The sequence below is a fragment of the Neofelis nebulosa genome, chromosome X, assembly GCF_028018385.1.
Source record: "Neofelis nebulosa isolate mNeoNeb1 chromosome X, mNeoNeb1.pri, whole genome shotgun sequence".
NCBI classification, from domain to species: Eukaryota; Metazoa; Chordata; class Mammalia; order Carnivora; family Felidae; genus Neofelis; species Neofelis nebulosa.
Window position 1 is genome coordinate 115,307,039 of NC_080800.1, and position 13,769 is coordinate 115,320,807.

General features: G+C 45.3%; 1 protein-coding gene across 14 annotated transcripts in view; it reads right to left on the reverse strand.

Moving 5' to 3' along the window:
* Positions 1-13,769, reverse strand: part of ATP11C (ATPase phospholipid transporting 11C) — a 173,133-nt gene that overhangs the window by 25,743 nt on the left and 133,621 nt on the right. For all 14 annotated transcript variants that reach the window (XR_009257186.1, XM_058713766.1, XM_058713775.1 and 11 more), the window contains 3 exons: positions 13,295-13,397; positions 11,942-12,087; positions 4,066-4,125 (listed from right to left, as the gene is read on the reverse strand). Coding sequence is in view for 13 of the 14 variants with exons in the window: in XM_058713766.1 (XP_058569749.1) it covers positions 4,066-4,125; positions 11,942-12,087; positions 13,295-13,397 (309 nt within the window). In the remaining variant the exon portion in view is untranslated. The remainder of the gene's footprint in view (positions 1-4,065; positions 4,126-11,941; positions 12,088-13,294; positions 13,398-13,769) is intronic.

Sequence of the window (13,769 nt, forward strand, 5' to 3'; positions counted from 1 at the left end):
TTTATTTTTAAGTAATCTCTGCAACCAGCGTGGGGCTCGAACTCATGACCTCAAGATCAAGAGGCACGTGCTCTACTGAGCCAGCCGGATGCGCCAACCCCAATCTTCTAAGCCTTTTCCAATATTCTCTTCCTGAGATGAGAGGCCCCACCATCCTTCACGGTGCACACTCTTCCTTCGGCATGGAGCACTAAACCTAATATGATCTACTACAGGGGTGTTCCTGGTGGTCTTTGGCTGGTGGTCTTGACAATGCTGAGCCCCTAGAACAGAACTTGGCGTACAGAAAACATTCAATGAATATTAAATGAACGAAGCAGGAGAGACTGGAAGTTATAACACACACATATATAAAGGACTGATCTGACACCGTGGATCTTTCTTTTTTAATGGAAAGAAAATTAAGGTATGCCATGACCCTCGCTTTACTATATTGAGTTCCACAGGTTTCTACAAAGTACTAAATGTTGTCATATAACCATTATATGTGGCCCGAATAAGTGAGATCCTATATTCATATGTATGTTCCCACATATAAATGTTTTGTGATTAATAAACTGCGTTTAAATGTTAGTGACACAAATTAACAGAATTGGGCATTTTTCAATCAACGGCTACTAAAGATACAATTACTGTCATAACAGGGGCGGCTGATTCAAAAGGGTTGGGAACAACTTGACTAGAAGGTTAGTTCGTTTATTAGTGGACTCCAAAAACACTTGCTGAGTGCTTACTAAGTGACAAGTACTGAAGATAGAGAAGAGTCATGTCTTCCCTGCCAAGGAGCTCAAGTTCTAGAGGGGGAGGCAGAGTGGTGAGTGTGCAAGGAACTAAGGGAGCCCAGGGGAAGGGACCTGAACTCTGGCCCGCAGTAGAGACCAAGCAAGATAACGCATGCAACATTCTCAACGACATTAAAAATACGGCTCCTACACAGAATACACGAAGGTTTCAACACAGCGAAAATTACCTAACGAATTAAAAAGTACCTCCAAATAGGTGTTTTGTTCCTTTTAATTCTCAAGGGAGAGGATTAGTTTGTCGGGACACAATACCATGTTTTCATCGGAAACCACCCCATTTTCACTAATGAGAAAACTAAAAACAACAATAACAAACAAACAGGAAGATGGCCTGGTATGCAATTTGGTCTTGAATTTCACTCAAACAAAAGAAGCATCAACCTCTTTTTGTTCCACTACAATACTTCGATGTTACCTGAGAGATAATGGTAATTCTTAGATGGATAATTAGGAGACAGAATGCCCTCAAAAAACCCAACAGGTTTAGTTGATAATAGTTTCTTATTAAACCTCTTATAAATGTTTTCTTTTCACAAAGGAAAAAGACCAGTATTATCTTTGCTAAAGAAAAGAGTTGCTTTTTGGGGCGCGTGGGTGGCTTGGTCGGTTAAGTGTCGGACTTTGGCTCAGGTCACGATCTTGCGGTTCCTGAGTTGGAGCCCCACGTCTGGCTCTCTGCCGTCAGTGCAGAGCCTGCCTGGGATTCTCTCTCTCCCTCTCTGCCCCTCCTTGGCTTTCATGCACGTGCTTTCTCTCTCTCAAAAATAAACAAACGTTAAGAAAAAAATAAAAGAAAGGGTTGCTTTTTGCTTGAAGAATCTGAATCCTGGTCCCATTTCTACATTCTCTATACCCTGCTCTCCAAGTTCTAGGGTCATGGAGAACATGGGATGTGGACCTGAGTTGGAAAAGGCTTACTACCTGTAGGCACTCCAAACCTAAGTACAATTAGGGCGCCTGGGCAGCACAGTTGGTTAAGCTTCTGACTCCTGGTTTTGGCCCAGGTCATGACCTCACAGTGTGTGAGTTCAAGCCCTGCCTCGGGCTCTGTGCTGGCTCTGTGATCCAGAGCTGGCCTTGGATCCTCTGTCCCCCCCACCCTCCCTCTGCCTTCCCTGCTAGTTCTATTTCTCTCTAAATAAATAAACAAACAAACAAACAAACTTAAAACCAAAAAAAAAAAAAAAAAAACCCACCACATTTGCAATAACGGTTGCTACATCCAGCACTAGCACAGGGTCAAAGTAAAGATATTGCAAACAGGCCACCACCTTGGAGAGATCTTTTGACCCGATCCCCTTCTTCTCTAAAACGTCTGCTAGCTCCCTCCCTCCGCTCCTTCAGCTCTCCACCCAAATGTCACCTCAGAGAGAACTTTCCAGATCATCTTCTCGGAAACAGCAGACTTCTGCAGTCATCCTCTGCCCATTCGTAATGCTTTACTTTTTCCTTCAGGGTCTTTATCAGTACCTGACATACTTGGATGACTTTAGTCTCTCCCCTAACGCTACACTGCAGGCTCTGCTGGGGTAAGACTTGGTTTTGATCACTGTTGTATCGCCAGCACTCAGCCTGGCACGCAGGAGACACTCAAGAGATGTTCGTCAAGCGAACGAACCTACCATACCTACCATCCGAGCAACTGAGGAAACCAAACGCCACCTCCCGTGGAGAGCTGAAGAGCTAAGGTCACCTAGGCAGACCCCGGACAGACCAGGGTCCGAATCTCAGCTGGCTTTGGAAGGAAGAAGTCCTTCCTTCACACAACTTGTACATGAGATAACAAAGGACGGCAAAGCAACACCCTTTGAGTTTGAAAAATTAACACTAGCGTTTTAACCAGGTTAAGCCGATTTCCCTTTAGGGCTTTGCTACAGAATCTGAAATGTCTTTTTAACACTTGCATTCATCCAAGGACGCGAGGGATTAGAAACATGTGGTCAGCAGTGATCTGAATGTTCAGACAAAGCAGCTTCATCAGAAATTTAGAAAACTGTAATACTGTTAGTTGATGCAAGAGACAGGTCACCTAATGAAGAGGAGGCAAGTTCTAGGGAAAGAGAGCGGTCACTTCCTATTCAGAAGGATACACTGTTTTAAAAATACTGCCCCGGTGCCCGGGTGGCTCGGTCGGTTAAGCATCCGACTTCGGCTCAGGTCACGGTCTGTGAGTTCCAGCCCCACGTCGGGCTCTGTGCTGACGGCTCGGAGTCCGGAGTCTGTTTCGGATTCTGTGTCTCCCTCTCTCTCTCTGCCCCTCCCCTGCTCACGCTCTGTCTCTCTCCCAAAAATAAAATAAGCATTAAAAAGAATTAAAAATACCGCCAAGAAATTAAAAAAAAAAAAAAAAACAACCCAAACCAAAACCACATTGCTTCCTACCAGGAGGAATGAAGCATGCCTTGAAATTTAGAAACTTGGTCCTCTAATACCTGTGGTGATGTTAGGAGCAGCTCAACTTGGCCAAGTCATGGAATTGCTTATAGATTAACCACAAAATTTCTCAGTGAGTATTACAGCTCCTGTGTTTGGCTATACTTCCACGAGAAGCAACACAAAATCCATTTTGGTGGTTAAAGCTACAAATGTGCATGCCCATCCTGCCGCTTACGGGTCAAAATAACAGAGCATATTCTTTATGTAACAGACGTTCGGCAAAGAACAAAGGGCAAAAAATGTAGAGGCGCTCAAGCAATCCAAGGCTTTATCCAGGGATCACAGCTTCTTGGCCAGTTTAAGGATCGTTTTTCTAGAAAATCAATCTGAGAGGTTGCAAAGGGGTGGTGAGGTTTTATTCGATAAAGTATTAAACTATACTATTTTAGGATTATTGGAAAACATGGTTTATACTGATTAAAAGAAATACTCTCGGGGCGCTTGGCTGGCTCGGTTAGAAAAGCATGTGACTCTTCATCTTGGGGTTGTGAGTTCGAGCCACACACGGGGTACAGAGATGACTTACAAATAAAATCTTAAAAAAAATAAAATAAAAGGAAAACTCTTAAGGTTATCTCAACTCCAACAGGACATACCAAATAACTTTCAAAAAGATAGTTAATAATAAGAACATCACTAAAGCAAAGATATAAACGTTTGCTATTGTCAAAAGCCAGGCCAAGAAGATCAACTGTTGAATCAAAGAATAAAAGAAATTAAAAATCATTTGACTTTGAACATACCTCTCTACAGTCCAATACATAAAAAGGTAATTTATTAATAGCCAATGTCAACTACATTATAACAAATAACTAGGGAAACAAACCTGTTGTGAGAATCCACAGAAGAACTGGTACAAAAATTGTGGCAAAATGAAACAAAGGTTCTGGAAAGAAATGGAAACAAGGGTTAATGTTTTCACCTCCCGAACTTTCTAAACTAACACAGGATACTGTACTCCAAATAGTTTAGAGTCAGTCCTAAGTCCTTCTAATATCGTAACACAATCAATCTCCATTAGAGGTTTAAGCAAACAAATCAAAGGCAAACGATTTCATTTACATTAATACCAACGTTAGCTTTACAAGCAGAAAGAGGATCTCACTTTAGGAGACCCTCTTGCATACAATAAAAACACCGAATGGTACTACCCCCTACACCCTACACGTGAACTTGATTTGCAAAATCGTAAACAGCCAGGATATTGTTACAGTGGATACTGACACTAACGGTATCAACTAATGCTTTACTACCTGTATTTCTGTCTCATCAAACAATCAACACATTATTACCGATCACCGATTATGTGCAAAGATCGTATTGTGGGGGATACGAAAAACAGAACCAAACTTCTTACTCCTAAGGGACGTATCGTTTAATGGGGAGAACAGGAAAAACAAACAAGCAAAAATGCAAGCTGAGAATTCATCAGGCGGTAAACGCCACCAGGCAGGACTATAGATACTGCAATTAATGTCTTCCGGCAAAATGACCAGAACTGGTATTTCCAAATGAGCACTATCCTTCAAGGTAGGATGTGACCTTACTTCAGGGCTGCTGTCACTTCTTCTGATGTTTCTGGATTCCTCTTTGGGTAGCTCCTTCGAGAGCCCAGTTTTGAGCTATGTCAGAAAACCAGTCTCCTTCCCTGTGTCACGCACTGTCACTTAGCTAATTTACCCGGCTAGGAGACGCGAGGCTGTTTTGAGAACTCCAATGCATCCTCAAAGGGTGAGCATCTGTCACAGCTGAGGATACTTAGGTGAATATACTACAGGCTCTGGATGGTGTTCCTAAAGAAAAGTGCTCTACGTGTACTGAACAAGTCCTGTGGCATCAGAGCGTCACAGCTCCCAAAGGCACCTCGCGGGACAGCAACACTCACATGTATGCATCAGTTTGGGTAGAATGCGATATCATACTTTAAAATTAAAAAAAAAAAGTGTTCTGAGATTGAAGAAGGGAGTACTCGGCGGCGGGGGGCGGGGGGATTAGGGGGCTGCTTTGTGGGAAGGGGACGTCTGACTCTCCCTCTAGAATTTAAGTCCCACGAGAACAGAGACCTTGCCTGCCTTATTCCACTATGAATCCTTAGGTCCTAAAACAGTGCTTGACACGTGGTAACACATCCAAACACATCTGTTGACGCAATGAATAAAGAAATTAGAATTTGAAGGAGGTGTTAAAGATGGATAGGATACACCGACAGCAGGAACCAAGGCAAGGTGTATGTATTTTAAACACAGAAGATAAGACAGGGTCAGAATGTGGCGTGCCTTAACCCCAGATGAATCCTTAGATAACGGAGAGTGAAATTTCTGGAGGACAAGTGAAAAAGTGGCATTTCCCAAACATTAATTTGGCTGAATTATGCAGGGTGGATTGAACAGAGGAACAGAAGGCAGGAACACCTGTCCCCGAGGCACTCCAGGAGAGGGGCAATTATTTGAAGATGTGAGAACAAGGTGAGAGGAACGAAGGCTTTTCAGCCGAGCCAAAGAGGGCCGAAGGTATGACAAATCGACAAATCGTCTTGGGACAAAAGGCAGCAGTAAAAAAGAAATCCTGCTAAGTCAGTCACTAAGATAACGGGGGCAGAGATCCGAATGAAGACAGAGGGCATTATCTATACAAATAATCCCCTAAACTGGGAACAGGGATAAGTTAATGACTGACCACAAACAGCCATTTAAATTTTTTTTTTTTTTAACGTTTATTTATTATTGAGAGACAGAGAGAGACAGAGCATGAGCAGGGGAGGGGCCGAGAGACAGGAAGACACAGAATGTGAAGCAGGCTCCAGGCTCCGAGCTGTCAGCACAGAGCCCGACGCGGCGCTCGTACTCGCAAACTGTGAGATCATGACCTGAGCCCAAGTCTGACGCTCAACGGACTGAGCCACCCAGGCGTCCCCACAAACAGCCATTTTAATGCCTGCTCTGTCTTCCTTAACAGAGCATTCCTTCCATCTGGTGGCAGGTGCCCGAATTGCAGGCCAAAATCTTAAAGACGCAAACCAAGCCCCAGGAACGGGAGAAGGCCAGGCAGATACGAACGGCAAATCTTCATGGGCTCTCCTACTAGGCGAAAGTGACAGAGAATGACCACCCGTTTGACCACCCGTCCCCAAGCGTGATGTACAAACAGTCCTGGACTGAGAGTAAATAAACCTATTGTGGAAATCTAGCTCTGTCACTTCTGAGCTGGGGAGCGAAAGGCAAGTTACGTAAACTCTGGGCCCTGCTTTCCATATATTTTATTTTATGTTTTAAATGTTTATGTATTTTGAGAGAGCGCGTGTGCGTGTAAGCGCACGAGCAGGCTGGAGGGGCAGAGGGAAAGGGAGAGAAGAATCCCAAGCAGGGGCAGAGCCCAACGTGGGGCTCGAGCTCACCAACTGTGAGATCATGACCTGAGCCGACTGAGGCATCCAGGCGCCCCTGCACGTATTTTAAATAGAAATAACACTAATTGAGGGGCGCCTGGGTGGCTCAGTCGGTTAAGCGTCTGACTTCGGCTCAGGTCCTGATTTCACGGTTCGTGAGTTCGAGCCCCGTGTCGGGCTCTGTGCTGGAGCCCGCTTCGGATTCTGTGTCTCCCTCTCTCTCTGCCCCTCCCCCGCTTGCGCTCTGTCTCTCAAAATAAACGTTAAAAAAAACTTAAAAAAAAAGAAAACAAATAATACTAATTGCTCACAGGAAATTCGTGAGGACTAAGAAAATAAAGGGCTTTTGTCAATCAGCAAAGTACCTTACATGTATTGGTTTAATCATCACTATCACCATCATCTGTTCGGCCTGGACACCAGCTGACACTGGATGGCACGGCCTTAGCAAATCTGTAAACCTGGGTTCACACTGATGTATTTCTTTTACAATTTTTTTTTAAGAAGGCACCGTGGGGGTGCCTGGGTGGCTCAGTCGGTTAAGCGTCCGACTACAGCTCAGGTCACGATCTCGCGGTCCGTGAGTTCGAGCCCCGCGTCGGGCTCTGGGCTGACGGCTCAGAGCCCGCAGCCTGCTTCCGATTCTGTGTCTCCCTCTCTCTCTGCCCCCTCCCCCGTTCATGCTCTCTCTCTGTCTCAAAAATAAATAAAACGTTAAAAAGAAAATTAAAAAAAAAAAAAAAAAAAAGAAGGCACCGTGCCTTGAACTCACAACCCTGAGATCAAGAGTCACACGCTGTACTAACTGAGCCAGCCAGGCGCCCCTCACAGTTATGTGTATCTTTGAGAAAACACAAAGCTAGTACGACCTGGGATTTCTCACCAAAAACCAACACACGAAAGCAGTTGCTATGCTTTCCCTTCTGCGAAAAACAGCGCATGAAATCCAAACACCGTAATGGTTTGAGTCATTAACTTGCACACGAACTTGGTAATATACCTATAAACCAGAATCTGATTAAGAATTCTGGTGGGGCGCCACACCCCACAGTTTGTGGGTTAGAGCCCTGTGCTGGGCTCCGTGCTGTGGTGCGGAGCCTCCCTAGGATTCTCTCTCTCTCCCCCTCCCTCACTCGTGTGCTCTCCCTCTCTCAAAATAAATAAACTTAAGAAAACAAAAGAACTTTGGTAAATTCTTTCCCCTGGTAGACAGAAATGGATGGGCAGGCTCGGTCTAAGATGAACTCTAATGCTTGGTGATAAAAGAAAACCCAGAGTATTGTTGGGGAAATGACCTCGGTGTCCAATCACGGGGGTCTAGGATCCTGCGCCATGATCGTATTTTAGGTGAATATTTTAACTGGGTGAGAAAATTGTTCACAACATACGAAGTGAAAAGGGCAAAGCACAAAACAATATGTTTTGGGACTGACTGCTAGCAGGTAGGGGGCTTTTATTGGGGTGATGGAAATGTTCTGGAACTAGGGATGCTTGGCTGGCTCAGTTGGAAAAGCACGAGACTCTTGCTTTCAGGGTTGTGAGTTTGAGCCCCACATTGGCTGTAGAGACAACTAAAATAAATAAATAAATAAATAAACTTAAGGAAAAAGGGGGCACCTGGGTGGCTCAGAGGGGTAAGCGACCGACTCTGGATTTTGGCTCAGGTCATGATCTCCTGATTGTGAAATCATGACATTGAGCCCCGCCCTGGGCTCTCTACTGTCGGCGTGGAGCCCGCTTAGGCCCCCCTCTCTGCCCCTCTCCTGCTCGCATGGTCTCTCTCAAAAATAATTAACATTAAAAAAAAAAAAAAAAAAAGGATTCTCTCTTCCTGTCTCCCTCTGCCCTTCTCCTCCACTCACATGCCCTCTCTCTCTCTAAAATAAAAAAAATGAATGAATGAATGGCTTAAAAGTGTTCTGGAATCAGGGGCACGTGGGTGGCTCAGTCAGTTAGGCGTCCAACTCTTGGTTTTGGCTCAGGTCATATCTCACAGTTCGGGAGTTCGAGCCCCGCATCAGGCTCTGCACTGACAGCATGGAGCCTGCTTGGGATTCTCTCTCTCTCCCCGCCCCTCCCACGTCTCTGTTTCTCTCTCTCTCAAAATAAATAAATAAACTTCAAAAAACAAAACAAAACAAAACCCAGTAGTGTATAAAACCAATATAGGGGCGCCTGGCTGGCTCAGTTTGTGCAGCGTCTGACCCTTGGTCTCAGGGTCCTGAGTTCTCGTCCCGGGTTGGGTGTAGAGCTTACTTGAAAAACAAAACAAAACAAAACAAAACAAAACAAAACAAAACAAAACAAAACAAAACACCAAAAACAATATAGACACACAATAATTTACACAGACAAGAGAATAAGTCACATAACATGTTACCATTGGTTCTCTCTGTGCCTATGATTATCATTACAGGTGACTTCAAAAGCTTCATTTTGGAAAAAGAGCTATATATGAGGGATTTGAGAAAAGTCACCATTGCGGAATTCTCCTTTTGGTTAGAGAATTAATTCAGTAAGCAACATTCTCAGAGAACCCTGCCTTGAGAATGATGCCAATGTTTTACATAGTCAAAAAATAATTAAAATCAATCAAGATTAGAGAGGAAGGACCAAAATGGCACGCAAGTAAAAATGTAACGTCACGCTATTACAAATAAAGAATATAACCACGCCGAAATGGTGGAAAAGGAAAAAAAAGGAACTCTGGAAACAGTATTTTGACTATACACTCCAAGGCTAAAGACAAAAACAGGTACATACAAATATATCACTCAAGTTAGTTAAGTTTGGTTGCCCACGGGGGTAGGACACAGCAATTCTGAAACGACTTTAGGAGTGTCGTAGGACTGAGCAAATCAGTGGACGGACTGAGCATCAGGAGAAGTGGGGTTCTCGCCACTGGAGAAAGGAGGCCCTAGACAAGGAAAGGGGAAGGGCAGAAGGAAACCTCGTGGTGTTGGCTGCGATCCAAAGGTTAGGAGAGACTGAGTTCACATTCTGGGTTCCAGCCCGACCTAGTTGTGTGCATGTACACACACACGCATCTCTACGCAGATACAGACCTGCGGGTACGTGTGGACACACGTCCTAGCTCTGTCCACCGAGAAGGTCCAGAACCAACTGCAGCAGCAGCGATGAGCATAATTAGCACACAGGTCTTGATTTCTAAATGCCATCTGTTTTTTTTTTTTTAAGTTTATTTATCTATTTTGAGAGGGAGAGAGAGCACACGTGTGAGTGGGGGAGGGGCAGAGAGAGAGAGAGAGAGGGAGAGAAAGAAGCCCAGGCGGGCTCCATGCTGTGAGCGCAGAGCCCGACGACGCGGGGCTTGATCCTGCGAACTGAGATCATGACCCGAGCCAAAAATCGAGAGTCGGCCACTTAACCGAATGAGCCACCCAGGTGCCCCCTAAATGCCATTTTCGAATAAAAGGAACCAGTGTTCCTTGGAGAATGTCTGAATCCAGGACTGGAGCACGAAAAATGTAAGATGCACCTCAGAGGGGCGCCTGGCTGGCTCAGTTGGTTAAGCGACCAACTTCGGCTCAGGTCACCATCTCGCAGTTTGTGAGTGCGTGCCCTGCGTGGGGCTCTGTGCCGACAGCTCGGAGCCTGGAGCCTGCTTCGGATTCTGTGTCTCCCCCTCTCTCTACCCCTCTCTTGCTCACGCTCTGTGTCTCTCTGTCTCTTAATAATAAATGTTAAAAAAAATTAAAAGAAAAAAAAGTAAGATGCGCCTAGAATATCATGCAGACCAGGAAGTAGGTCTTCGAAGAAGGTTGGGGGCGGGGCAGAGAAGGGAATGGGGAGTCGCTCATGCTAAGCGTTCTTATCCCAATCAAATACAAATGAAAAACGATGGGGACACGTGGAAAGGACACAGGCTACATCTGTGACAATCTAGGTAACAGAATAAAGAACCATAGTCATGGATTCTTCATTCACAAAATAAAGTATCTGTTTTAGTGGCCGAATGCTCTTTTCCAAGGAAATTACACAGACCGATGTCGAAGGGTCTTTAGACTCCCAAACCGCCATCTGAATTAAGCTGTCAAAGTGAACACGGTCATGAGTGAGGCATACGGACAACATGTGCCTCCATCATGATATGATGCACTGAGCAGGTTAGAAACTGCTTCCGGGGGCCTGGTGCCAACAAAACGTAACCCGAATCTAATGATAAGCAAACATTAGAGAAACCCAAATTGAGGGGCATTCCACAAAGCAGCCAGGACTCTTCGAGTATGCTGAGATCGTGAAGACAAAGAAGACAGGACATACTCCAGACTAAAGAAGACTACGGAGGTGTGATAACTATGGATCTTCAAAACTATGTCGTGTGTTATCTAACGCGTTAACAGTAACTCTGCAACTTTTGGAAAGTCTGAAATTATTTCCAGGTGGGAAGTGAAAAAACAAAAACCCTTAAAAGCTATACCGAACAGACCACAGGACAAGAGATCCAGTTCCGGCCCATGTCCGCTGACGAGGATTTTCATACTTTAGACGTTACTTCACCTTCACGCACGGCAAGTTCGTTACACATACAACCAGTGGCTTGAGCTATGCTCATGCGCTCCAAATTGCGCTCTGAGGAAATCTCTGGGCAAGACAAGGAGGTGGCGCGAGGTCGCGGCCCCGGCCCCGGCATCCTTCAGTGAGTGCAATTCGGCTTCTGTCTGCTTTGCCTGTACAATCTCACCTGAAAAGAGGGCTCTGCTACTAACGACAGCAGTTCAGAATACCGTTGAGGATAAAAGGGGAACCAACCATTGATACAGGACACACGGGTGAACCTCAAAAACGCTACGCTAAGCGGAACAGGCATGAACGAGCAGGTGTGATTTTATTCACAGGAAGTTCTTCTAAAACAGGCAAATCGCACGTGCAGAACCGCAGAAGTGATCTCTAAATTTATACGGGTTGGAAGCATCATTATATACCGTACAGTAATATAGATCAGATTAGTAACTGGTGCACGGTGGAGGAGACTGACCGGGAAGGGGCACAGGGGGAACTTCCTGGGGTGGGGGCTATGGGTTGTAAACATCTGTCAAAACGGAACTGGAAGCTTTTACTGGGTACATTTTGTGGTAGTTGAACTATACTTCGAGAAGGCGGACTTAAACATTTCATCCCCAAACTCTCGCATGGAAAGGAATTCGTAGTTGCTGGTTCATTAGATCACGTATGTTTTGTAGGCCACAAATCTCAGTGCTAGGACAGCAGAAGAAATGTGTAAAATGGAGGAAAACCCTAAGACGATGCCGGGCTAAACAGTGATACGTCAAATTGGAAATACTTTAATACATACCTTGTAGAAGAAATACTGTACAAGGTGTGCTATTCTCACGTAATATAGATGGCCGTGAGCCAGTAGCAGTTTCTTTAAGTGTTTGAACTTCGGAACAGCATAATCGCTATTCCTGGCTGCTTGGCGACCTTCTTTGCCTTTAATACCTAAAAAACAAAACGAAACACACAAGAAAAATCTCCATGGGATGAGTATTTTATAAAATAGGCAGCCCCCTAATTTGTTATCTGCACACTTTTAACTTGTTAACATGACATAGCTCACTTGTATCGTTTAGCTTTGTTTTTTTTTTTTTTTTAACCAAACGGTGCTGTAACAGTGAGACTGATCAATACGAAGTAAAGTGAAGCTTAATTGGTAAGCACCTAACTATAACACAATATAAAACAACGAACCTGAATCGCTGCCGTAATCATTACTGGGCAAAAATTATCCTGAGGAGAAAATTAAATCTGCAAAATGATTTGAGAGGCACTTAGGAAGTGCTTAAATGGCCATGCCACTAGATAAGGGGCTGTAGCGAACCAACGAGAGCCCTGGGCTTTGTGGTCTAGGAGCTCGAAACTGAAGAGCTCCAGTGGGACGGTGGAGTCCTCTCGCTGAATGAAACTCTCGAGTACGGAGTATCGAGCTCAAGCAGCTTTAGGCCATGTCCACACTGAATGACCAACGAGTGAAACAGAGTGGCTCCGAAAAGGGTGCCTTCCAAATGGGAAGCGTTTGGGAGGGCAAACTGCGGTGATGATAATCGCCAAGATACTCAATTCGATGATTTCTTCTCTTAACCCCCTCCCCCCAAAACCTGCCGGGCTGTGAGGATTGCTGCCTATCGGCAGCCTGGCATGGAGAACAACGGTGCAGGCAGGAGAAAAAGCTGTTGCTGCGTGCCAACAAATAAATTCAACGCTATGGCCCAAAGCGCCCGTAAACACTGCCGCGTGGAAAAGCAGCCAACCAATGAGCATCTCTTAGTCCCAAGCGGTTAAGAATCTCAGAAGATACAGTGCAGCAACATAAGCAGGCGATGTGGCCAGGGGCAGAGAATCAGTAAAATTTCACGCATGCCGTCAAAGGGAGCGCTGAAGGATCGACTGTACCGCCCGCGGGTTGGGGAAATTCCACCTACTTGGCTGATACAAAAGATGTCCTCTAACTTTGCGCTGCTGCGTTCCCACCGGGGGTAGGGCTTTGGGGTGGACATGCTTAGGCGAGGACCTTCATTCAATTGGTGATTATCATCCCCAAGTTAAAATCCAAGACGGGCAACCAAAACGTTCTCTCTAGAATGTGAGACCATCTACCTGCGAGCGCTGCGGATACCTTACGGATGCCATCTCGTTACGGGCTTCTTACCTATTCCCACGTGGGATTCCAAGATCATACTAACATCGTTGGCACCGTCGCCTATGGACAGTGTTATCGGGCTGCCCTTCAAATTCTTCACCATTCTGACAATCTGGACATTAAGTGCGAAAGAGGTAAAGAAAAGGTCAGAGCAGAACGTGAGGCTATACCGCACTGGGGGTAGATGCCTTCTTCACACCTGTAAATGGAGGCCTTGGAAACAAGCAGAAAGGGAGTCGATGCATAGACGTACAATAGGCTTCAATTCTCAGAGGCAAAAGAACACAGCCTTCCCCCCGTAACACCAGTGCCCACTTGGTTCTAAAGGTTCCGTGCGTGTATTAGGTGTCAGAAAACCTTGCCCCCTACCTATAGGAGAGGGCAACGTGCCCCTGTTTTGTCACTGCTTCACACACATCCTTTCAGATGAGGTGTTGAGTGTGAGAGTCAGAGTTACCCAGAAAGCTGGTTTGGGGCAACACGC